At 40.0% G+C, this 27,243-nt stretch overlaps 1 protein-coding gene across 2 annotated transcripts in view; it reads left to right on the top strand.

Annotated features, from left to right (window-relative positions):
* ulk4 (unc-51 like kinase 4) overlaps positions 1-27,243 on the top strand; it is a 79,008-nt gene that overhangs the window by 41,535 nt on the left and 10,230 nt on the right. Inside the window, exons 23-34 of one of the 2 annotated variants that reach the window (XM_084358661.1) lie at positions 185-318; positions 971-1,092; positions 1,259-1,315; positions 1,548-1,599; positions 2,078-2,163; positions 5,025-5,076; positions 6,006-6,210; positions 7,306-7,398; positions 12,740-12,788; positions 15,295-15,400; positions 22,391-22,557; positions 24,416-24,517. In XM_084358661.1, the coding sequence (XP_084214787.1) occupies positions 185-318; positions 971-1,092; positions 1,259-1,315; positions 1,548-1,599; positions 2,078-2,163; positions 5,025-5,076; positions 6,006-6,210; positions 7,306-7,398; positions 12,740-12,788; positions 15,295-15,400; positions 22,391-22,557; positions 24,416-24,517 (1,225 nt within the window). Of the gene's footprint in view, positions 1-184; positions 319-970; positions 1,093-1,258; positions 1,316-1,547; positions 1,600-2,068; positions 2,164-5,024; positions 5,077-6,005; positions 6,211-7,305; positions 7,399-12,739; positions 12,789-15,294; positions 15,401-22,390; positions 22,558-24,415; positions 24,518-27,243 lie in introns of both variants that reach the window. The other variant, XM_084358660.1, reaches the window with a different exon arrangement.

Below are 27,243 nucleotides of genomic sequence, written 5' to 3'. Positions count from 1 at the left end.
AGGGCTTGTCTGTTTGCCTCCCTCCCTGTCTCTTCTTTTTCTTCATCTTGTCAAACTTTTAATAACAATGGGTGGAAGAGTAGAATAAACCACCCCCAAAACTCCATCCACATCCACAACATTCATTTATCAGTAATGATACATACTTTTTGTGATGTGCAATGCATGTGTGTCTTCCATCCAGACTTGTGATGTACGTGGAGAGAGACCTCCGCAAAGCCACGCCCCTCAGAGAAATTCCCAGCCAATCAGGATACCTGTCTCAGTGTCTCGATCTACTGATTGTATATATGAGTAGCACTGCTCCACTAATACTGGGTACACACACACACACACGCACAAACACACACACCCCTCTACATGAGTGTACATGTCGCTAACATGCTGATTTGAATTTGCAAATCAATTCAGCAACTCATCATTCTCCTTTTCCCATTCCTATAAATAGATTCATGGACCCACTGAGCAGGCAACGTCTGTGGACATCCAAAACAGATTGATATCATGTCCGTCGTGCCAGGCCATGATCTGGACGTCCATTGACAGCCAGAATTAGTAGATAAATGACGTTGAGAAAAGACGTCCAGTCAGGCCATAATCTAGACATCCACTGACATCCAGAATTAGTTGAGAATAGACGTATAGACGTCTATACAACGTCCAGAAAAGAGGCGTATAAAAAACCTTCATTCTGGCTCCCCAGAGGACGTCTTTTAGACGTCTTGGATGTCCATAAATGACGTCTAAAAGACGTGATCTAGACCACTTTTTGCTCACTGGGGAGGTTCAGGTTAATAGGAAAACCAGCTGTGGTAAAATGTTCTTCTCTTTGATTTGCATTTTAAGAGCACAAAATAAGTTTTTATAAAAATGTACTATGCATTCCAGTAAGTAACCCTTTGAGACTCTAGTCTCAGTCCATTTAATTTCCTCCTTTGTCCCCTGGTCTTGTCTCATCTCCCTTCTCTAGAGGATGTCTTGTGTGCATTACGAGGTGTGATCGGGAGGAGACACCCATCTACAGCTCAAAGCAGACAGCTTAAACACACTTTGCCTACAATGTCCATAGTGCTGGAACTTCTTTCATCACAGGTAGCTTGCCTTGTTCAGCAAAGTATTGGCCAGGTGCTGTGACACTGTGTATAATTTGGGTTTGTGTATAAAAAGCCCTCAAGAAAAATGTTTATTCCTGCTCTTCACCCTTCCTTTTTTCTTGTTGTCCATTTGCCAGTGTGACCTACTCCCTGTCTTCTTACAGGTCTTTAGATCTCAAATAGTAACTGAAGAGTTTCTGGCTCAAATTGGACTCCTCCTGGTGAGTGTTTGGTAATACAGTATTAGCAATGGTCATGGATAAGGACTCTTTATCTGTCTCCTCATCTGAGTGATTTCTTTACAAACTGAAGGCAAAAAATAAAGCTGTTAAAACTGGAATGCATTGGTATTTTAAATTTAGATTTATTTGACAAATTAATATATTGCTATGCTGACCAAGTGTTGCTGTAGTATTTAGTTGTTCTCTGGTGTATATTCTCTCTTTCTCACAGAACTATATCACCTCTATAGAGTCGAATGAAACAAATCTGGCCAGTGCTTTGGGTGAGTTACTTTCTCAATTACTAAAATGTTTACACTGGACATGTTCAATAAGATAAAAGTAATGTTGCCACCTTGTAAAAAATTCATATTTTTGGCATGTGAAGTTTAGTTGTGGGTCCTCAGGTCATCTTTGCATCATCAAAATAAATATTTACGTGGAAGATGAGGAGAGACACAGGTCCATACATACAGCCTTAAAGAGACAGATGTGGCATTGAATTTCAAATGCTTGTGCACAAGGTAAGGGGCAGAATGCATGGTTGGCCACAGTGCACTGCATCTGGAGAAGCTGGGGCTGCTCAGTGCCAATAAAATCAACACCACTCCAGTTGCTAGCTTATAAATGGAATCCAGCCAGCTGTCAGTGCAGGGAGTTGAGTTACTGGTCAGCCTGTAAGTCATCCTGCACTGTTACTGAGGAGATGATTCAGTGGAGCCGAATGATGATGATGATGTGATTCCCTGTTAGGTGCAACAGTATGTGAGGAGCTGATTAGGACATCTCTGTCCATTGTGGAAGTCTTTAGCCAGCACCATGCTCTCACCTCTCCACATCATAGTGCTGTAAGTATTAATGCAAGCAAATATGCAACTGACTTCCTGTCTGATATAGCTGACTGGATGTTTGTGTGTCTATCCGTCTGTCTGTTTAAGTGTCTGACTGACTTATGATATTCAAATATAGGACAGGTATCTTGTGACACTCAACAAATGTCAGTACATTTCCTCTGATGGGTAGACCTTTCATCATCCTTCTGTTATACTTCAGGCTGTCACTTCAGACTGACAGATTTTTTTTTACTCTTTACTCATTTAGAAAAACATAAGTGATACATTAGTTGCTTTGTTGTGATAGAAAATTTGCAAAGTGAAGACTATAAAAGATTTATTTAAAGAGTCTCCATCAACATTTTCATGTTGTGGTTTTATATTCAGTGTTTGTCTTCCAGTCTACTAAACCTGTACATTAGTTGTGAAAGGACAGAGGGTCAAGGTGTGCGCTATTAGGAAAGACACTAATCAACTATTGAACCAACTGAGCCTCATCAAATCTGTTTGTGTGTTTTTCTGTTTGTGTGTGTGCCTTCTTGTGTGTGCATGGAATGGGACAATGAGATTGTGTTTAATGAGTATTGACGTATGGAAGTGGAGAGCAGCAGGAAGCAGACAGGATGGAGGGAGAGAAAAGAAAAGAGATGAGGAATAGACGAAAGGAGCAAAGAGGAGGTTTGCTGCTGCTGATAGTCAATAACACGGGAAGACACTTTAATTACCACCAGCCAGCTCAGATTAACTTTTATTGCCCGCTGGACAAGGACACGCAGTCATGTTTGAGTTAGTTTATGTCTCTGAATCCTTGTCACGAAGTAAAGTTTGCAGCAAGTTTTGCATCCACAGCCCTTTGGTTTTAGACAAACTGCTTTCACCATGGTAAACGTTAAATTTGTTCTTTAGTCATCTTAAAAAGTTCAGCTATGTAAGCATAACCTGTTTAAACAAAGTAGTGTTGGGGAGAAATTGAAGTCTCCCAGTTGATTGAATGTGTCATTAAATTTTGTTATTGAAAAACAGTTAAAACTCTTTACAGGCTACACAGGCCCTTAATAATCTGAAGCTACAGCTGTAAATTTAAAACTGACTTGATTCACTGAGCATGATGTTATTTCACTTAATGTGCTTTCAATCACAAAGGTTGGTTCATTTCATTTTGCATTATGTTAGCATATTTTTAAATTCAGAGAAAAAGTGTTGACCATTCATTTTGAGTGGGAAAAAAGGGATAAAACAGCAACACAACACACAGCAATGAACCAATTTTTCAAGCTTGCCACGTAGCTCTGATAAAATAAATGGAGTACACCAGACCACCAGACAATGAGTAACAATTAATTAGTTACAGGAACGGCCAGCTGGTGTTATTAAACATTATGGAATTGAGTTAATTAACAAAGTTTATTAGCAGGAAGTGCTAATGCCCCACTTTGGCAAATACAGAAAACCACTATTCTCTTCTGCAGTGACAATCATTCAGTCTCCTACCAGGATATATTGAACATGTTTGTATCTAGGAGCTGCATGCTAACAATAGCCTGTTTGTTGATGAATTAATGATATCTAGTTGCTCTAACACAGCAGGTACTATGGAGAAAAGGTAGTTTTGTGTACTGCCTAAACAACAATGAACACGTTAGGTTTGTTAGTTTGTTTACCAGCAGAAACAGAAGTAGAATTATAGAAAACCACCTATTGTCTGTAATTTGCAAGTACAACACAGCATACAGCATTCAATCATTTTTTTTATATATTACTATTTTTGTCTTGACTGCAAGTGAAGGAAATTCATCTCTAGTTGCAATGGTGGTGAGAGGAAATGTTTCTTTTTTGCACAGCTTGTACAATAGGTAGAGGGATAACTAGGTAAGAGAGCAAAAGAAAAAAAAGGAAAATGGGGAAAAGAAAAGGATTTCAGACCGTGAAAGGACATGTCACCCATAGTTCACAGCTCAGAGAAATTGCACCAAATTGCACCAAGCATCCCAATCCTCCCCCCCTCTACACACACACACACACACACACACATACACACACACACACTCTCCGTCCAGTCTTTTGATGGTTGTGATATTAATACACATGCCATTAAGTGGTGGACAACATCCTTTGTAGTTTCCTTTCTCTGGCTTTCGATGTAATGACCTCACACACTCACTCAGCATTAGTGTTGTTTCTATGGTAATATTAGTAATCATGCAAATTCATGCAATACACATTCATGCCTAAATAAGGGCTTTGACAGTTGTGGAAGTACATTTGTGTGTGTGTGTGTGTGTGTGTGTGTGTGTGTGTGTGTGTGTGTGTGTTTGATCAAAGAGATCATTCAACAATGCATTTCCATAGTAATTTGATCCTCTGTGGCAGTGGTCTGTGAGGTTGATGCCCACTGAATTAATAAAGTGCAGTGTCTTCTTTTTAGTTCAATGTAAAACTAGATCCTGTTTTCAGATTTGCTGTATGTTTAGTAGATTTTTAGAAGAAAAGCTGAAATTACTTTCTTTAATATATATATTTTTTCCCTCGAAGGAGAGAACATTGGACCAAATTGAACCATTAATAATACTTATGCTGTATATGTCCAACAGTGACATTGAATATGAACTTTTTTTATGTATTGAAGTCTTTAGCACATGGACACATGCTGGTACATTTTCTACATGTAATTTTCTACTGCTACAGAGTTTCAGCCTGTTTTCACCTGCGTTGTTTCATGCAGCATGTATGATTCAGCACTCAGACATCATGTGCAGATGGACTTACAGTATATGACACCAGATTGTAATTGAGTCTGCCAGATGTTTGCTTTTACTAGCAGAGCAATACAGTGTGATGTGTGAAGTTTTATTTTTATCCATTTATGTCTCTCACAGGTTGTGAATGCCATCCTGCCTCCTCTGACAAGACTGGCTTTCAGCAGAAATGGTAAGTTGGCCATATTTGAGTGAGGGAAGAGGGAATGAGACAAAGTGGAAATAGAAGCAAATGTCAGAGTGAGGGAGGAGGAGGAGTAGGAGGAAGAAAAAAAGAACAGAGAGACTGCAAATGGGAAAGAGTACAAGACTTCAACTGAGGACCTTTGTTGCCTGACACATCCCCCTTTCTTTCCCCTTATTTCTGTCAAACCAAGACAAAATGCCAAAAAATTATCTTAGAAAGATACTTAAATAGATACTGAACATACATTCCTCAATAGATAGATAGACAGATTCATATCAGAATGACAGATAATAGATTGATGAAGACAGGTGTGTGTAGAGAAAAGACATGACAAAGAACAAGGGAGATGGTGAGCAAAAGAAGCAAACCTTGAATGTTTAAGGTCGTAAAAATCTCTGCAGTATGAAAAGCGCCATTGTAATTATCCTCTACAGTGTTTTGATTTTTGACCCTCACTGAGTCATTATGTTTGGTTTCTGTGGGTCCCAGCACGGCAGAGTAGGAGGATGTTTTATGGAGCCAGTTTCTCAGGGTTAAATAACATCCTTGGTGTGTGTGGGCCATTAATACTGTGTTTACTTATGACTTGTTATCATGTCATCCTATGTTACTCAAAAACAGTTTGTAACCTTGAGTCCGCCTCTGCTTTATTTGAACATTTAGATATATTGGTATATAGTGGTAATGGACATCCTTAAGTTAATTCTTACATTCTGGCATTAGTATTGCCTCTAAATCAACAATTTCCACTTAGAGTAATGGACATCACGATGGTTATTATAGTATGGTCCCCTTGGAAACAAAAATGCAACTAAGAAACGAAGCTACAACTGACTATGCACTCATACAGTATACTAAACATTTCTTGTATCTTATATTAATGCTCTCCTTCTTTCTGTGTGTGTGCGTTCCAGTGGACTGGTCTGTGTTTGTTCTGAGGGTGCTGTCTGAACTCAGTCTTGTCCTGCTGGTTCAGGAGAGTGATGGGACTGAGGACGATGAGAAAACAGAGGAAAAGAAAGAGAGGGGAGATGAAGGAGGAAGAGCAGCAGAAGGAGTAGTTGATGGAAGCTCCTGTAGTCAAATGTTAACTCTCATCCTTAAAGCCCTGCTTCCAAGGTTGGTCTGACTCTTTCTAAGTATCAGTCTTACTGTCTCTGGTTTCGTCCTTTGACTTTTTGTATCTGTAGGAACAGAAAACAGTTAAAGGTTCTATGAGGAGCATTTCAAAATAGCAATATTAGTGTAAATGAGACCATCATCAAACTTATTCCTACCCTCTGTTAGGTGTCAATGGTATTGAAATTGATTTGTTTATCAATTTCTCAAATTTTCCTTTGACAACCAAGACATTTTTTCAGCCAAAACAGCTGGAGTGGCAGTGGCAGCCAGTTCAATAAAAGTTTAAGCCTTTACAGTTCAGTGAGAGCAGGTGATTATGTCAGAGCTGATCTTTAGAGAAAGTAAGACCCAGATTTGTTGAAATGGAAACAGGAATATCCATCCATCATGAATTCTTTCTTGGGTTTTTTTGGCCAAGTGACAGTCTTGTTATGGATACTAGTAATGTGAGAATGATTTATTGAAACCTCCAGCACTTTAAAATGGAATATATGGAGTATTTTGTGTCTTGCGTCCTGCTTCTGTGGGTCCACATCACATCCGAGTACTTGTTGGATCCAGCTAACTGACAAGTGTCTGTCTTTATGAGTGTTGCATCAAATGATTGTACAATCTATGGAGAGCAGAGACACTCAAATACAGTTTGCAGAATTTCACATCATGGCAGAGTGAGAAAAATTTAGAATAGACATTGACATTTGTGGTGTGTTTTTCTCACCTGCATTCACATCCTCTATGTGGATCTATACTGTCTCCTCCTATACCATTATTATTTTTATCTCCCTCTTTAAAATGTTCTTTTCTCTCATGGTTGCCTCATGTGTTATCTCTTGTTCACCTTTATTTCCACCCCCCATTTCTCCACCTCACACTCATATCTCTCCTCCTCCTCCCCCCTTTGCCTCTTAAATTCTTCCCACATTTCCTTTTCGCTCCCACTCTTATTATGACTCTTGTTCTCCCCTCCCCCTCTTCTCCATCCCTCTCTCCAGATCTGTTCCAGTTTACACTCTGTTACTAATGATCAGAACAGTACATTAATTATTAACACTACAAAAGCCAAATGTTGAACACATGCATGTTTATGTCTAGGTATGAGTCTCTTCTTCGAGCAGCAGAGCCCATCCCACTGTACGCACTCAAACTCCTGGTATCGATGACTGAACACAGCACGCATATCTGCAGGTAGTGTACGCACACTTCAATCACACATAGACACAACAAAACGCTGTTAAGTCATTGTAATACAAAATGTGAACTTACTGTACCACTGTACAGTACAATCCTAAGTATTATTAGCACAATAAAGTACAATGAATAGTCCAGATATCTGTGTATTACCCTGACACTGAAGCTATCCTATGTAAGCAAAAACGTACAATCAAACCTGCTCTATAGATTACTGTTAACTGGAGATACTTTAGACGTTATTGTTCTGGTTCTCTATCCAAGACCAAGCTTTGGTAGTATTGAAGTGTTCTGGAGTCCTTGCAGGCACACACACACAAATACACACAGGCACATTTTAGGTGCTCAGTGTGTAATGTATTAATGCCAAGGCCAGTCATTCCCAGTTCAGTACTGTGAATCACGATTAACTGTTTTTCTATTCACAACCTTGCACACACACAAACCCACATACACACACACACACACACACACACACACACACACACACACACACACACACAGCACACACGCATACACAGACAAATATACACACCCACACACACTTACTTTAAGCAGTGGTTCTTACCCACTGCAATAGACACCGATACACACAAATGATCATTTATTCATTAATGTAGCTTATGCACATTCCGAGCTAATACCAACATCAGCACATCTGACCACCACTGGTAATCTAAGCTCAACAATACCTTTTTCACCTGTCTTAAAGCCAGTGTTTTCTACACTAGTAATCAGTTTAGTGGCAGTCATGAGGTGCTGTATCAGCTAAGATGTGTAAAGACATGACATATTGTGCTGATATATCTTTGCGCACTATCTACTCCTGAAAAGCTTTGTTAAAACGTGTACTGCACACTCTTCAAGTATACACTACAAGACAAAGTTATTGCTGGCATTAAAGTAAAATTCACAACTGCATAATGTTGAAGTAATTCGCTATTCAGGAATTTAAAAACATGTCTTGAGGTAGCAGTCATCTGACACCAAAATAAAAAGAGGTAATGATGTGTTTCCTGGTTCGGTTGCACAGAGAATCTGCTGATCCCCAGGCTAACCATGAGATGACTCACCTGTGTGTGTGTGTGTGTGTGTGTGTGTGTGTGTGTGTGTGTGTGTGTGTGTGTGTGTGTGTGTGTGTGTGTGTGTGTGTGCGCTCACTTGTGTGCCGGATGCATGTGTGTTTGATAGATGTGTTCTGACAGCAGCTGTCAGTAAGTCTTGATTCTCTGGTCATCTGTCTTCTCTTTTCAGCTGTTGACAGAGACAGAAAGTGAGGGTGAAAAAGAGGAGGCAGAGAGAGAATGAGGAAGTCGAGAAGTGGACAGTGGATGGAGGGGTGGGAGAACGGATAGCAGAATGAAGTGGGAAAGAGATAGGCAGGGAGATTGAGTTTGATGGATGGGGGAATGGTAACATTGGGAAGGAGAGAAAATGTTGACAGAGTGTTAATGGGTAAGGTAGCATGAATCGAGAAGGTGCTTGAAAGTAGGAGATGAAAGGGTGCATTTGCACTCACAAGCAGTTGTTTGAGCTGTAGGATAGCCAAATTAGGGAATCAGGAGCTCTAGGCAAAATGTACATTTTGGTCACTTAGCCTTAAAAATAAAAAAGTAATTATCAATAGACCATATTCACATGGCAGCATTTTTTCTCTGAGTTCATGCTCACGGTGGGAAGGTCAAATAATGTACTGTACGTTCAAGGTTGCAACTCATTTAAACTTAGAGAATCAGACAAATTGTTAACATTTCACTGCCACAACCACTTGTCGTATTCCCTATGCTATATGAAATGCAACCTGGAACACAGTGGTGCAACATTCAAGATTCCAACTTTGAGTGTGACATCAGAGGAAGATGGCTACCCTGTGAAAATGGTCTATAACAATGGAAAATTAAGTGGTCATAGACATGGAAATGTTCATGGCAAAATATTTTAGCTCATCCATAGTTTTATGTTCCATCTTTAGTCATTTAGTATTACTGTACAACAACCAGGATTGTTAAGCTTCTGTTTTGTCCTTCCCTTATTTCTTTCCCCAATTCCATCCACTTATTTTATCTTCTTGAGCAATAATAACTCAACAAACCTCTTATCACTAATATCCCACTCTCGTTCCATCTCCATCCATCCCTCTGAGAGTTCAAAGTTCACCCTCATAGCTGAATACGCCCATACTTCTCTTATCAGTAATTTTACCCCCCTCTCGTCTCCATCCTCCTCTTCCTCCACCTCTCCTCAACCCCCTCTTTCCTTGACACAAGTAGAGTGACGTGAACTTTTCAAATTGGTGTCAGCACTCTTCTCTCTACATCTGTTTTTCTTTCACTCCTTTCCCTCTGACATTATTAACAATATTTCCCATTTTTTCTCTGTCTCCCTCATTCTCTTTCTCTCACCATCTCTAATTTATTAACATTAGTCCACATCTCCCTCTTTCTCTGTGCCCTCTCTCCACAACTCTCCCTCCATCACTGCGGTTATACAATCAGAAATTAAATTGCCTGGGTCTTGGTTAGATAAGTGTGGCTATGAAGCCAGCCGAGCGGTAATTAGATGGTAAATTGGGGACATTAACGTTGGGAAGGCAGCCTGCTGTTTCTCTCGGCATTATCACAGCCCAGACACACCTTCAAACAACTACATTTACTATGACCTTTAGCCAAAGAACCTTACGCTGTGTGGTTACATGTGTGTGTCAGTGTCCTTATATGTATGTCTGTCTGCCAAATGTGAGTGGATGTGGCCTAGCCATGCTTATCAGCCAAGTATCAGGTAGCTTGTTCTCTTAGTTAAACTGGGTTGGCAATTTTATTGTGATTGTAGAAGAATCTCTATCTTAAACAGCTCATAATTCTTGCCTCTTTTTTTCTTTTATCATTAGTTAATACCTTGACATAGACTCAACCCTGTAAAACCATGACATCATCAAACTGCTGTAGTTATTTGGACACCTAAGCCAGAGAAAAGTGGAATCATTAGGTGTTAACAACACTAAGGTGGCCGTTTTCCCACGCTAAAATTCTGTAATTGCCTGTAACAGCCTCTTTTACTGGGCTGCTCTGTGGTGTGAATAAATGCATGAAAAATATTTTTAGATATTCTTTAGATGATACAAAACTCATTAAGGTGTGTCACTTAGGAATAATTGGAGCACCCTCAAGGGAAGAACTTTCTGGCACCCTATGATGTACAGTAGATATTTGACTAAAACTTCCAAATGCTAAGACATAACCTCCTGACTTTATCTTTGGTGTTCATTATATTTTCACTTGAAATAACAAGGTCCAAAATCATCCAAGATTAAGCTTGAGAGCTGACAGCACAATTATATGACTAGTAGAGCAGAGGTTAATCTAGCTTATTGGCTGTTCATAATGTGATAGTTTTATATTCTCTGTTATAAAGCTAATACTGATGATGTATGACTAATGCAGTGAAGGTTGTCTCCTCTGCTCCATTACAGGCAGCCTGTTGTGCTCTGGTTTGTTCGATGTCTGGTGTTGTGCACTGTGTCTTTTGATGTATGGCTGGTAGTTTAAAGGTGGTCCAGTTTATCATGTCGTGCTGGCCGGGCCTGTCCTCTCATCTCTCAGCCTGTCACCTATCTAATGGGAGGCCATCCATCACATCTACAAACACACACACACACACACAGAGCACACACACACACACAAATCCACAAACACACATATTAACCCCTTCATAATAGGCCTATCTTAGGGTATAGAACTTAAGATACAGTACATCATTGATCATTCATTCATCATGGCAAGTAAAAAAAAACAGCTATTACAGACAAAGTCAGTGTCCACAACTCCATGTTTCTACAAGCAACCTGCTCAGTAGTTCAACCAAGAACAAATATGTTTTCAATGCCCTTGAATCCAGTCAAGGTAACAAAGAATGCAAAAAAAAAAAGCTAAGCACAACAATGCTACTGTTGAAGCATGTTGGTTGCATGAAAATGTCAGGTGCATGACCTGCTGAAGTCTGGAACTACTGCTTGGTCCAATTAATCCTAATTTCTCTTGCAGATGCTGATGGTTTTGCTCAGAAGTTGGTGTAACAATGTTGGGAATATTTTCTCAGCACCCTTTAAGATAGAATGAAACAGGTATTGATTTCAGCATAAAAAGTAGGTTGTAGCTCTGCAGCAAAAGTAATGAGGTACACCAAGGAAAAGACAGAATGAATCTGAGCACACATACAAACCAAAAAGAAAGCAATTGACAATTAAAAGAGAAACATTAGAGCAGGAACATTTACCGTAAAAGGTTTTTAGGGTTTGGTAACACTCCTTGATGGTAATTTGTTACTCTTTTTGCTGAACAAATGTATGTCTACTGGAACATCTAACTTTTACTAAATTAAGATTCCCAGTTGATACACAAAGAACATCACATTAACAAAATTTCACTCCCTGTTCAGAGGTGGAACGCAATGTTCCTGCTAAAAAATGATAGACACGGTTGATTCAGCTTGTTTAAATAAAGGTTTCCATAAGTGGTCTGAAGCTTGCCAGACAAACTATAAATCATAGTTAACATGAGGACAGTTTTATAAATGAGTGGACGGGCTTTATCTTCAGCATATTAACAGCAGTCTGACTTCAGCTGGCTTTGTTCCCATTACACCTTGAATGCTTTCTTATACACACAAATGCATACAGACACATACATACATAAGGTTTGTGTGCATATGTGTTGACTTTCCAACCACACAGTGATTGGTTGCAAATCAAAGAACCTTAATCAGCCAGTAGACAGAATGTCATTGCCTCTATAGACATCCATCTCTCTCCCTCTCTCTTCTACTCTGCCTTTCTGCTTTTCTTCAAAGTTTTCAATGTGGATTCATCCACATCACTCTTTTGTTTTCACGCCTTCCATCCATTTGTCCCTCCACCCCTCTGTCCTGCCTCTATTCTCTGCCCAAATCTTTTCCCCTTTCCTCTAATCTCCCCCGTCCTTTCTCCTATTCACCAAATGTAATCTTCTCTCACCTCATCTTCTCCTGAACTCTCATCTCCTCTTCCCTTGTCCTTCCCTCTCCTCTCTCACCTCCTCTCCCTTCATCTGTTCCCATCGTGTCTCTTCTTTTCGTCTCTCTGTTTCCCTCAATTCCACTGGTACCAGACAGAAGTCGTTGTAGCGGAACTCCAGCCTTAATGAAGATGAAACAGTCCAGTGTGTGTGAGTGTGTGTGTGTGTGTGTGTGTGTGTGTGTGTGTGCATGTGTGAACAGTGCACTGAATTGCCTTTAAATTAAATTAATTTCTCACCCACATCTTTCTACCTCTGCTCTAATATGTATTTTTGCCTTTCCTTTTCAGGTTGATCAAACACAGTAGGATCCTACCAACAGTTTTTCAGCTCATTATGGTAAGAAACCACTCTCACTTAATCAGCTTTTAGCCAGCCAATCAGCAAATCGCCATTCAGCTAGTCAAAGAATCAGTTTCTTACAATCAGCTAATAAGACCCAGTTATAACAGTCTGTATTATTTTATGGCATTTCTGCCGTATTTTATGACAGCTCAGTTGCACTCTGTCTCCTGCCTTTTCTTTCCTCTCTCACTCGCTACATCAAACCCTCATAGATGTATTTATGTAAATTAGTCTGGGTTGTGTTGACCTATTAGAGGGCTGGTGTAATTGACTGGCAGGTCGGCCTCAGAGAGCAGGAAGGGTTAATAGAGTGAGAACATGAACTCCACTATTACGATCCAAACACATGCACACTAACACACAGCACTTGTCTGTTATCAGTGAAGCATAACAGTGTTTCCAGTAAACAATTTATTTCACCTGACCCTTTTTGCATATGCACAATCTAATAAACACACAAACACATACAGCACAATCTGTTTTCTGAAAACCAAAGTACTTGAGCTGCAGCAAACAATTTATGTTTTTGCGTGCACACACACACACACACACACACACACACACACTCACACTCACACACACACACACACACACACACACAGACACACAGACACACACACGTGCACGCACATGCATGCACGCACACGTACTCACTAAATAATCAGTGTTCTGCATGGCTGACTGTCCAGCCCCGACTAGCTGATGCAGAATGTTAAACACTGTTATCCAACAGCCTGATTAACTCCTCTCCTGATTGTTTACTCCTGTCTGAACCAGTCATGTCAGGATCCATTAGTGCCGTCTGTATTGCTCACATTTGGATTGATTTATGCTGCCTGAAACACTCTGATCTGGATTGATTACACCTGTCACTGCTGATCACACTTGTCATGGAGAAACTCACCTAATTGTATTTGTCTCAATGATGAAGTAGTTCTGCTTCAGACATGAAAGGACCTCAGGAAGCTGGCAAGACCATGGTTCTATAACTGGCCGGTTGCTGTGCCTGAGGAGGCAGACAACTGATCTCAGAATGGGTTGCAGTCAAATACTTTTAGAAATCCTGCCTCACATACACTGTACATTCTGTAGATATACCACAAATACACATTTAATAATCTATGAGTTAAGGTGCTGGACAGGGAGTCAGTGAGTTAAAATTCATTTTACTTTGCCATTCATTCCTCATTGCTCTCGTCAGGTGTATGCTTTCAGTGGTGTACATGATAGTCCTTTCACAGCTTATTAGTCCATAAAGATCAAAATAATTGAGCTTTGTCATTTGTTGTTACTGACGGGCAGGTTGTCCGAGGTGCAAATTGATGTCATTGTCTTCAGCCTCAGGCTACTGCACATGATGAGCATCAGCCAGGCTTATCAACCCCCGTGCACAGATCACACTGATGCACATAGACCCCGCAGGCAGAGCTGATGTATCTCAGAGAGGATCAAATAGTGAAATGAGGGCAGGAGAGAGAGGGAGAAGTGAAGTACTGTCGGAGGAAGAGAGATGGTTTTGTAAGGAGGGGAAAGGGAAGAAGAAGAGTGTAAGGGGAAAGTAGGAGAAGGGAGTGGATGGAGAGATAAGAGGAGTAACAGGAAAGTGGAGACTGCAGTCTTACTCCTTGTTTCTCTTCAAAACTAATTCATTATCACAGGTCACAACTACGCTATCCTCTAATAGACCCAGTTAGTTCGATCCATTAGCTCAACATTGTGCCTCAGTAACTATTTCCACAGTAGGTATAACATCATTCCTCTCAGATAGAATATCTAATTCTTCTCTGTGTCTCCCATGTGTAAAAAATATTTGGCAATATTACTGTGTTTCTTACAATAGAAATGTCATGAAAACCAGCCAGATATGTTACAAGAAACCAAGCTGACCTGGAATAACAACAAAAAGACCATTTGAAAAAATAGTATATTTTAGGTAACAACATTCACAGTTCATAAAACATGGAAAATGCAGCTGCTCACCAAACCAGTGATTTTTCAGGAGAAAATATAAGTTTTCTATGACAAAATGGTGATAAAGAAATCCAATCAGTGCTTATACAAGACAGTTTTTTTCTCTTTATGTTCAATATGCTGAATGATTGATGTTCTCAAAACAGATTCAAAGATTGATTACGGTCAATAATGGTGCGTCTGTGTCGTGTTCAACCTTAACCATACAGTACATTGCAGGACATTTTAAAGATAACATGGAAGATTAACATTACTCCACTCCTGCACTCATCTTCTCTGATTAGTTGTTACAGGTGTGCCGTTTGTGTTCTGAGTTTAATGCAGGATGTCTATGACAGAAATGTTGCTTCATCAATCAACAGTGCTCATATATACATCATTTATTATCTCTCTCAAATCTTTACATTTAGTTTGATGTTTTTTAATGTAAAAAAATCTGCATAGCAAATCTTTGAACCTTGGACTAATGATGAAATGCAAGATGCTGTTAGCTGACCTGTGACCTAGTTCTTCCTCTTTCTCTCTGTAGGCTAACAGTAGTAATGTTAACAGTGGGTTGATCCAGAATGCAGTTGCCTTGCTGTGTAATCTTAGTGGAGACACAATGTTGGACCTGGAGCCACCCCACCAACAAGGTGCAGTATGTCTGCATACAGTATCTGTATGCCGATAAGGAAGATTTAACTTTTCTCTGCTTAAAAAATAATAATTCTGTCCTTCTCTACTCTTCTTGTTTTGTACTGCCTCTAACACTAGTACTATTATAAATGAGTGAGTTAAGTCTGTCCCACAGGCCCATCTGTCATTGACCCGGAGTGTCGGTATCATGTATCTACTCTGCTAGCATTAGTTAATGTCATGTTACTCGTTGACATCTTGTTTTCCCCAGCTCGCTGTCCTGCTGCAGCATAATGCTTATTCGGGTCAACAACCTTGGCTCTGTGTGTGCGTGTGTGAGGCGGAGGCAATGTTTTTTGTCCTTCAGCTATGGCGAAACTCAATAATATTAGAATTTCCTGTCTTTTGCAAATGATTCCAGTGGATCCAGAGGGGGGAGTGTGTCCTCTTGGAGTAATGATTTTTGTCAGAAGGTAGGTCATTTTTGGCCCATTTAACACCCAAGAGCTAGTTTAGGATTAGGACTTTAATTAGAAGGAGGGAGTAGTAAGGCACAAAGCCTGTGGATGTAGGGATGCAGTCTTAACCTAGCTTTATAGAATGAATGAAATAAATTAAAGGTGTTTGCAAGAAAACATTTACAAACACTGCTGCCTCTGTGAGTGTGTGTGTGTGTATATGCAAATATTTCGGGACCCACAGTTCAACACTGTAATTGCAACTCTCAGCGGCAATGAGAAGGCAACACAATAATACTTGCTTTCTCAAATTTCTATTTAGCGATGTCTTCATTTCCTTCTCTCGTTCTGTCTCTCTTTCACTCATCATTCCGCCCATCCACCCCCTGCCTCCCCAAAACCATCACCACTATCACCCCTTCCTCTCCCTCTATTTCCATTGGGTCAGCAGTGCGGCAGTTCAGTAGTCAGCATCATTATCGTCCAATCAGCTCTCCTCTCAAGAAGAAACTGTCAACCCAGCACTAATACTGGCCGGGCAATTAACGCTATCTCCCTCTCCTTCCTCTCCTCTCCTCTCCTCTCCTCTCCTCTCCTCTCCTCTCCTCTCCTCTCCTCTCCTCTCCTCTCCTCTCCTCACCCTGTTGCCCTTCACTGTATGAACTTCTTCACCTCCTCTTGTCCCTCCTTCTCCTCTTCCCCTACTTCCACTTTCCAATCTGCTCAGCTTCTTCATTGACTCCTCTCCTTCCTTGTTCCCATTTTTACCTTTTCCCCTCTCCTCTATTTTGGGCTCCTCTTCTATCTTCCCCTCTCCTCCTTCTCCCTTCTTTTAGTTGTGGTTCACTCCAGATGAGTGTGGCGATGGCAAGAACGAAGGGAGAGGGAAGAGAAGAGGAGAAGGGAGGAAGCGTGTATAATTGGCTTTTTAAGGTGTGACAGAGAGAGGAGGGGAGGTGGTGTGTGAGCTTGTATGTGTGTGTGTGTGTGTGTGTGTGTGTGTGTGTGTGTTGGGAGGCAATGAAAAAGACAGTGAAGAAGACCAAAATAGGGAGGTGTTTTTTGTGCTAGTGTGAATGTATTTGTGCTTACGCTTCTGTGTATGTGTGAGACAGAGAAGAAATGTGTATGTGTGGGGGGGTTGGATGCAGTAGCACCCAGTATATGTGTGTGTCAGTGTGTGTATGAGAGAGAGTGTAAGAGAGAGAGAGGAGATGAGGTTTATAATTGGGCAGATTTGCCTCCGACTGAGATAATACCCCCTGGGGAATGAAGACTGAGGGAGCAAAGAGAGAGAAAGGCAGAGATAGGGAGGGAGAACAGAACAACAGAAAGAAAAAGAAGATGGCAAAAAAGCATGAGAAAGAAGAGAGAGGGAAAAGATGATAGAGGCAGGAAAGCCAAATGGGAGGTAAAAAGGGTAGCAGATAGGTGACAGAGAGGCAGAATGGGATACACGGAGAGAGAGTGTGGTGCATTTGGGTGAGGAGACGAGAAGGAGGGATGAGATGATAGGAGAGAAAATATGAGGTTGAAGTGAGTGACAATTTGATAGAGGGAGAGATAGAGAGAGGCGGGAGGGGATAATAACTTGATGGTGGAGTAAGACACACTTCCTTAACAAAGTTATTATTGTTTAATATGATTGTGGATGGCTTGGTTTTAATTTCTGAACATGTACCCAACTAACGTAGAAGGTCTAGGTTGAAATCTGATTACATAAGGCTACAAAGCCTCAAGCTTCTCTACTGAGAGTGAATCTAAGACTCATTTTGTAGGCACATTGACAAGCAGACTGTGTGATTTGATAAGGAAATCGACACATGTAGAGCAGCAAAAATTCACCCCAACAATTCAGAAGTTTTCGCATCCACAGTAACCCGAGTTTGGTGCCAGTTAATGAAAGCATGCTTGTCCTTTAATTAATTAAAGGAATCTTCAGGGGCTCCATGTGTCTTCAGAATCCTTAAAGGTCTTTGAGGTTCCTCTCCGGGTTTGACCCGCACCAATCTTTGTTATTTCTCTTGACCTTCTGTGAGAAGCTCAGAGGAATCTTTGAGGTAATTGCCTCTGCGCCGGTGTTATCTAGTTTCTGTGGATCTTGCATCTATAAATTGCTATTTGAAATTAGTTTCAGGTTTTCACTCATTTCCCCAAACGGTGTCTAAAGAATTCTATAATGGTTCTTCCACACCATGTCCATATGTGTCCAATCAATAGAATGCCCCCAGGTATAATTAATACCACAAAAATCTGCCTTCCATATTATTATTTTCATATTAGCAAGCACCCAAGAGGTCAGTAGATTGACAATTTAACAGAAAGGCAATCAATGAGACAGTTTTGACAGTAAGTTTTGCTGTGCATACATTGCATAGTTGTGCAGTTTGCATTGTAGTCCCTGGATACCAAATGAAAAGTTATTGATGTATTAAGATTTGTAATTATTAAGTATTAATGTGTTTTGTCATACAACAAATGGAAGTAAAAATCATAACATGTCAGATATTAACATATTTAAATATGTGGCAATGTGGTGATCTTTCCCTAACTTTAAACATGACCACAACCTTTGCCTAACTGAGACTAATTAATTTCAGTTCCCTAAACGTAACTACATATTATCCTTAGGCTTGTAGATAAGAAAAGGCTTTTGAATTATTTTTCGGAACAAACATTTTTGGAAGGCATTGACACTCATTTGGGTATTAGGTCTATTTACGGTTTTAAGAAGAATGCAACATTTTGGTGACCGTTTTGCTGCTATTTTGTATGTCAAAATGATTGACAGGACTAATAATATTGTGGCCAAGGGGCAGGACCGACCAATTATCACTGATGAGTCTGCAATTCCACTGTGAACTGGGGGCCATTCCAAAAAAAACCAAGGGACAAATATGTTGATTAAAAAAAAAAACAGTCGTTAACCTACTCTCTAACATTTGTTCTTCAATTTTCTGGAGGCATTTTCTTATCAGAAGTCATACAAAGTAGATATGTTGGGTTTTAGTGTGTTTCTCATCTCCCAAAGACTTCAATGCAGCTGTCACCACAGTCTGGCACAAAAGCATGATTCAGAGATTTGATGACCCTTCCTTATTCTTCTTTCTTTTTTAGGTTCCTTGGATTCAGTTAGGTAGTTTTCTTAACCAATTCGTGAATCAGGAGTGCACTACAGAATACAGTGGTCATGGCCACTTCTATCAGCAATAGGATGTGACCGAAAAATTGTTGCATACATTCCAGAAAACGTGTATAGTGAATAAAATCTTTTCTGTTAATTTCATGATAGAAGTGAATTAAAGGGCTTGCACAAAATCAGTCCCAGGGTGCCCCAGCCTGACCAGTTGAAGACCTGGGCCTGTAGGGGCACATCAATATGGAGAATAAATCCATTTTCATTTAAGTATCAAGCACATTAAACACACACATGATTTGATCATACCATGCTTCACTCTATCCTAAAGAAGACTAACCTGCATATATTATTTGGAAAAATCTCATCATTGAAAAACCATGTACACATTTTAATTGAACTTTATTTAAATCAATTGCAACATATTTTTTGGTTTTTCTTTCTTTCCCCAGGAAACAGTCCCACTTTGCATATGCAGCGATGCTCTGAGCCATCCATCCTGTTGATTCCCAACAGTACTCAATTCACAGTGGTTTATAAATAGATAATACTGCTGAGCATTGTAGAATGTCTATTTTTAACCTAGTAAAAGTCCAGACTCCAAAATAGGACATAGCACAGTGGTTTTCACTCATAAATGATTCCTCCAGTCTGAAAATGACAAAGTAACATTTGTACATATGTAACGTTTTAAAAATTGACTGTTAGGATTGACTGAACTGTACTTGTCCTCACCTCACAAGTGCACAGACCCACACACACTCGCACACAATGTAGAGATGCATACAGTTCCATACCTGTCAGTGACAGCAGTACTCATCATTGCATTACTCACACTAATGCGTGCACAGAGCCTGAATGGGGTAAGGTCAGAACATGATTGATTTCTGACAGAATGCACCAACCAGCATTTCCTGATGTATATCTGACTGAATACTAGAAAGGAGCCAAACCAAGATAAGACTGGATCATGGAGTGTCTTTATGACACTCTCATAATATTCCTGTTGAGACAAATACAGTGGCCGTTGTAATCTATAATGAATCTACAGTGGTAATAAATGTAGCTCCCTGTTTTATATTCATAATATATATGTCATGTGTGCAACGAACCTAAGTGCATATTCAACCACATTTACTATTTTTGCTCAGTTCTATGAATAGAATGGTCATTACAGTTACCGCTCACATCATTCTTTAAATCATTTTTCATTGGACTTGTGATCAGTACATTATCAGGATATGTCTGTGTAGAATATGGAGTTATATGTTTGTATGAGAGCTGCAGCTCGGTAGTTGTTAATAATAATAAGTAATAATTTAATCGAGGGTACCCACAGATTGTCAAGCATGCAGAAATGTCTTGTGCATTGGAAATGGATACTACAGTCGGAAAATGTCCTGTCCCATGACTTTCAGACAACGAGGCATTTAGTCAGCAATCTAAATATCTGTCAATCTACAATGCAGTACCGTAGTCATCTTTCTTTTGTAGTATTGATGTGGATCTCAATGTTTCTTCGGGTTGAAGTAATTTGTTTATCCATATTGTTGAGCTTTAATATGTAACTGGATTTAGTTCACCATTCCAGGTGAAATTCGGTCAAATGAGTGGCATTGTACTAAAAACAAGCATGGTTCTTGGTTGTTAAATCGATGAGCAATGTTAGTGTCATCTTCTCATGGTAGAGTGTGTATAGAGTGTTAACATAAAACCTATATATTGGCTTGTTTCGTGCTGTTTTGTCTACATAAAAAACTCAGCTAGTTACAATATTAGGATAATTTATATCACAATAGTCCATATGATCACCTGTTATTTATTATACTCATTGATATTTATGTATATTCCCAACATGAGCATATGCTTACATTTTTTGATACACAAACAGAGAGTAAGTTTAGCTTTGATTGATTATAGGCCAGGTTAATGGGTGGCTAAAATATCAGGAAAGCTTAGAAAATGGATTTGATTTGTGTTTTTTTTTCGTTTGATTTGATACAGCCATGTATAGTGATGGCTGCTGTCCTCAACCGATGATAATAGAATAATATCATAAACATATACATGTATCTAGCACAGAGTTTTCATCTGAACAGGACTGCGTTGTCGGATCACATTCGCAGCAGAGGAGGTCTTTGTTTGACTGAACAGTCTAAAGTAGAGCAGTGTGTTTATTTAATTATGAGGCAGCTTGACAAAGTAACAGTACATCTCACTGACAGCAGGCTAACTTAATATCTTTCTAGTGTCTGCAGTGTTGCACTTTCACTCACACAAATAAACACACACACACACACACACACACACACACACACACACACAGCATCTACATTCTAAATAAAGATCTATTGAATAGAAAATAACACCAGGTGCGTTTCCCCAGTGAAGACTGATTTATTTAATTCATTTGTTATTTAACTGTTACTTTTTTTTGTACAGAAATGAAAATGAAGTACAGCTTTGGACATATTGATAGGCACAGTGCACATTTATTGGATTGTCATGTCAACCTAGTCAGGGCAGATTCTATCTAGATTTACATGCAGAGTCTTATGGTGAGAACGCCTAAGGGACAGAAGCCTTCAATAGCTAACTACACAGATAGAGCTGCAAAACGGAGAGTAGCTGCTGTGTCATGTTAAATTTAATGAGCAATGGAACATGGTTTTGCACTTTAGTGAGAGCTATTTATTCATGGCTTAGCAGGGGTTAGCAGCTTTACAACATGTTCTACATTGGACAGTTTTCTTGGGAAGGATAGAGTGAAATGAGACAAAGAGATAAGCAAAATGTGTTTTTAGATGAGCATCTAAATCGAGTTGTCTTTTGTTGTTGCTGTTTGTGTCACCATTCTGTGGACTATCAGATTTTCACAGATGAATTCAGCCTGCACAGCTTCGAGTTCCCTTTAAATAGTTAAATGTCAAATTCAACTATTTTTCTCTGCTTGGCAATTGTTGACAATGAAATGCTAATCGACCTAAGAGGGAGAGTGTCCCTCATCTTGTGCAGGTGCTATTGATCCACTGTGGAGACGAACTAGAGCCTGCAGCTACAGACATTTACTTCTGACATACATGTAGGAGAGAGAGGAGGTGTGTTGGTTGTTTGGAATGTTGAAGTAGGTTGGTTTGATTGGTTATAATCTATAATGTGAGCTCACATTAATGAATTAATGGGCTTTCTGAGCAAACAGATGTTTTTCTAAATTTGATATTTCATCATGACAATGGAGAAACGGGTAGCTAGTGTTCCACTTCAGGGTCTTTTATGATGTTACTTGTGCAATGTTCATGGTACTTGGCTGTATAGACTGTCACCAGAGTGTATGATACTAAGTTTTAGTACCAACAAGTCGTTGTATCCAAAAGTCCAGTAACAAATCAGTGATTTTTTCTTCCTCTGCACAGGCTTAATAGAGGTGGTGGTGAACACCCTGTCAGAAGCTGCACTTGTCCACCTGGATGGAGAGGGTCATGCTGGGAGGAAAGTCAGCCATCTTGTGTTACAAGCCCTTTTAGAACTGCTTCACAACATCCTAAAACAAACATCTGTTGTTGTTCGCTCAGCACTGCAGGTATGAACACTTAAACGTAGCTAATGAGACTCTGTTTTAAACAAAGGGTCACCAAGCTGCCTTTGAGCAAGGCACAGAACACTTCAGAACATGCTCACTTCTTTCTCTCACATTCTAGTGTTTCATGAATAAAAACCTAGTGATAAGGCACATAAATGGCCCTTAATCATCCTGCTGATTAATCAGAGTTTCATGTGGATGTGATCTCTGCTCTGTATCTTGTTGCTTTGTTAATGGTCCAGTTTGCAGGATTTAAGGGGATTTAAGGGCAGGAATGCAATCTAATTTTCATTATTATGTTTTCATCAGTGTATAATCCCCTAAAGCAACTGAGCACTGAGCCTTTTATATGTGCAGAAGTCCTCTGCCACGGAGTCCACCATGTTGCACGGCCGTGTTTCTACAGGAGCCTAGATTGGACAAACCAAACTCTGGCCCTGTTGTGTATTTTTTTTAGATTTTCCATATGGTTGTTGGCCATGTGTCAGTTGTTTTGCTGTATCATGACACATTTGGACCTTATAGGCTCATGTATTTTCCCACATTGATTCACTTCTATTTACCAGTTTCATCTCTGTTGAGCACAGAATCACAAAGTCAACTCCCTCAAAATGTTGCCCTTGTATCATGTCCCTGAAGGCGTGTTTGTGTGTGTGTGTGTGTGTGTGTGTGTGTGTGTGTGTGTGTGTGTGTGTGTGGTGTGTGTGTGTGCGTGTATTTGTGAGTTTGTGTGTTCATTGATGTGTGCAGTGGAAGCTAGCAGTTTTAAGCAATTGCAATATTGAAGTTGTGGACTCAGGAGAAAGCGGATGAGGTCCCGAGTCCCTGGGACACACATACACACACACACACACACACACACACACACACACACACACACACACCGAGCTCATACTCACAGGCATACACAGAGGGGCCTGTCTGGCTATGTCCCTGCGGCCTCATTATCACCACTGGCTTTGTCCTCAGCTTGCCTCCCAACACATACACACATACACACACACACACACACTCACATATAGACATTCACACCAGCCCCCATCTCCCCATAGTGTGCACCACAGCCCAACGCATACATATTAATGCCTGGATGAGGGGGGGTACTAAGGGGAGGCAGGGTAAAAGACTGGGTGGAAGAGAGGAGGACAGAAGAAGAAGAGGGAAGGATGGAGAGATTGAAGGAGAGACAGAGCTGGGAAAGGGAGCAAGCAGAATGTGCAGCGGAAATCAATTCTGCAAGAAATGCAAAGCTCATTAAAAAGAAAACTTCTGCCCAAACCAAATTCATTTGGGTAATAAGGTCTGATAAGGAGAGAGGACGTGACTAGACCGCTCTCCCCAAACTATTACTCCGCTGGTCAAGAGAGAGAGAGTCAGAGATTATATATACTACAGAAGAAAAAAGAGAAGGAGAGAGAGAGCGTAACAGAGCAAAAGTGACTTTGGGAAAGAGAGAGAGAAAATATGTGCCAGTATTAATCACATTATTCCACTGCTAATTGGCCTGAAGTTCCACTGTAGGCATGAACTGAACTAAAATAAGCCAAAGTGAGGAACAGAGGTGCTAATGAGGGGGATGCAGAAAAAAAGGAGGAGGTGAGAAGACTAAAGTCTTAATGAGATGCAAAAATGAAAAGAAAATAGTTGAACCTGTGTTGTCCTGAGCACATCCTGTGTTAAAGAAAAGAAAATAGCAGGACGTATGCAGAAAACCTATTTTCTCTCTTAGTCTATCTATCAGTCTGTCAGAATGTGTCTTGGCAGGTCTCTGGATCCGTCATTATTGACTGTCAAATCTCTATAAATGATTTAACGTGTGTGTGTGTCTGTGTGTGTGTCTTTACGTGTGTGTGAATAGAGCCAGAGGCTATCTTGTCCAGCAGTAGAGATGGAGGCAGCAGAGAAGCTGCTCCTAGAAAACCGACCCCTGAGCCAACTCAGCACACACCTCATTCACATGGTGAGACCAACACTAACTGTGTGTGTGTGTGTGTGTGTGTGTGTGTGTGTGTGTGTGTGTGTGTGTGTGTGTGTGTGAATGCCATGCATAAATACATAAATATTTTCTGCATTCGTGTGTGTGTACTGTATGTCTAAATGTAAGCCTGATACAGTGAGACCAACTGTATGTATGCTTATTTATGCATGGGAGGTTTTGTGTGTTTGTGTTTGTGTGTGTGTGTGAGAGAGAGAGAGAGAGACTGAGATAGGTAAACAGAGAGCATGCTCATGTTATTCTTCATGATGTGTCAGGTATAAATTTCTGGGTATGCCTTTAACCCATGTGTAATATTTTGTATCATTTAGAGAGTTCATAGTTCGTTCCACAAGTGAGTTTGACCTGCTTATAACAAGCTAGCTTGTAGGAAGGTAGAGTAAAGTAAAGTAACTTACGTCTAAAGGTAGAACAGTGATTTCACGAGAGAGTGACACCAATTCTGTAAAATGAGAGTTTTGTTTTTTTTAACACTGGTTGAATCTATTTAGACCGGTAACTAGAGCTCCCTCTCAGACTATGTATGTCAAATTTCAAACCTCCTCCCATGTCTGACTGCACTGTAAACATCAAGCTTGTTTAAAAGTTCTTACTTAATTAGCTGTCTTCCACTGAAGAGTGTATGGTAATGAAGTTAATCAAGCAGCCCAACAGTACACTGGTTTCAAAGAGACAAGTAACATGCTTGAAATGCACTTTCAGTGTCAGACAAGTCCATATTCCTTCAACTACTTCTGTTTAAGTAATCAAGTTACAGGTTATGTAGTTTTCTGCAGATGCTCTGACTATGCTACATGTGATTTCATTGTAGGAATGTCATGTGAATAAAAGCAGTATGCTTCTTGCAAATTGGCCATCTGTTCAATATAGATGATTATTTCCAGTTTACTGAAGTAAATATACCACACATATTATAATGTGCCAGCAGAAAACAAGATGCAGTCTGAAAAACAGGAAGATAAGAGCGGGGACAGTTTGGGCCATTCTGCTGAGGGAAATATGGAACTGTTGCAATAGCCATCTATACATCCACACCTTCTGCCTCTATACACACCACTGAGCACTGAATAATCACCTAAAATCAGATATTAAAGAGTAATGTGGTGCAAAATAACTCAAAATCTCAGAATTACGATTGAGGTACTTAAGCATCAGAGAACGTTTAAGTACTTGAATGATGGTCTTAGTCTCTTGCCTTCTACAACTTTCTATACATTTAAAGATTAGAGACAATTCATGCAAAAGAGAGAAGGTGCTGTGAGGCGTCCTGGGAAATTGAAGACGTAAAGGAAGGAGGGGCGAGTGGGAGGAGGAGAAGAGGAGGTCTCGAGGGACACAATAGAGGTTTTTACTTATCCTTGACACACTGAATGTTGGGTGGGCGTCTGTGTGTGTGTTTGTGTATGAGAGGGTTGAAGGGGCAGCTGACACACCCCCGGTCTCTACGCAGCCCCTTTGCCCCAAGGGAGATTAGTGGGATAGAAAGAGCAGGAGCGTCAATATGATCCCTGAATCTAATATCATTAAGACTGCAAAAATTGCTTGTGCCAAAAGAATACAGTTCTAAAGAGGAATGGGCTAATCATTGATGCATGGTCAAATATTATGATTTACTCAGTGCATTAAATTAGTAACTTTGGCAAAGCTCAGTTACCAGGAGCAATCTTGCTCCCGGTTTACAGTGAACATTGATCCTGAAAGCTTCTGTGGTACATTCAGCCTCCAAATGAATTGATATATCCAAATACAGTAAATAACTTCTAGCAGTGTTTTTGCACAATCTTCTTTGTGTTATAATTACAAAGCTACAAAACACATTTTTTTTTAATACAAGCTGTTATTATTAATATTAGTAATAATTAGTCTTGAATGTGCACTTTAAAGGTTAAAGATTAAAAAGGTTCATGTATTATTTTACAACACCAGGGTTAAAAACGAAATATGAGTTTCAAATCCCATTTATGCTACAAAATAAACCAAAAGACAAAAGAGTGAGGAGTCTCATAGACTTTGGAAAGAGGCTACTCCGTAGTCTGGTGATATGGCAGCGGAAACCTCTGTATCTTTTGTCAGAAGGACAGACTTTGGCAGGGGTTGGTGTTTTGGTCTTTTAGTATCCTTTGTGCTCTGCGCAGACATCTCACTTCACCAATATCACTGATGCTCAGTAGATGCATTCCAAGGATTTTCTGGGTGTTTTTTGAATCACCCACTGTAGATATACTAACCTGTGTGTACTGTACACCTGGAAGGAGAAGGAGAATTCAGTCAGTCTTTAATTTATGCTAGGGATGCATGATAATTTTGGTACATTATGGATATCGCCCAATAAAGGCTTTAAAATGAAATCGGCATCAGCCCAGAATGAACATTTGTGCTGATATGACAGGCAGATAAGAGGCTTTAATTATGTGCATGCCACACGACCCATTAACTAAGTAGTTTTCTTATTTTGCTCAGTGAATGTGCACATTTTGAAAAATAGTGTATGTCTGCACCTGCAGTAGGCCCCCACAATAAGAGTAGGCATAATAATATGTTAATTCTATTACAGGAGAGACTTGATGTTCTCTGCAGTACGGTGGGGAAAAAACATGCATTTACTGTAACGGGTTGGAAAATATCAGCATATCAGATAAAAATCCAATATTGTGCATCCTTAATTTCAGCCCATGACCCATTGTACCCAC

This window comes from Pagrus pagrus (genome assembly GCF_965226575.1).
Source record: "Pagrus pagrus genome assembly, chromosome: 7".
Classification (NCBI taxonomy): domain Eukaryota; kingdom Metazoa; phylum Chordata; class Actinopteri; order Spariformes; family Sparidae; genus Pagrus; species Pagrus pagrus.
The sequence above is the reverse complement of the archived record's forward strand: the minus strand, read 5'-3'. Positions and strand labels throughout refer to the sequence as shown.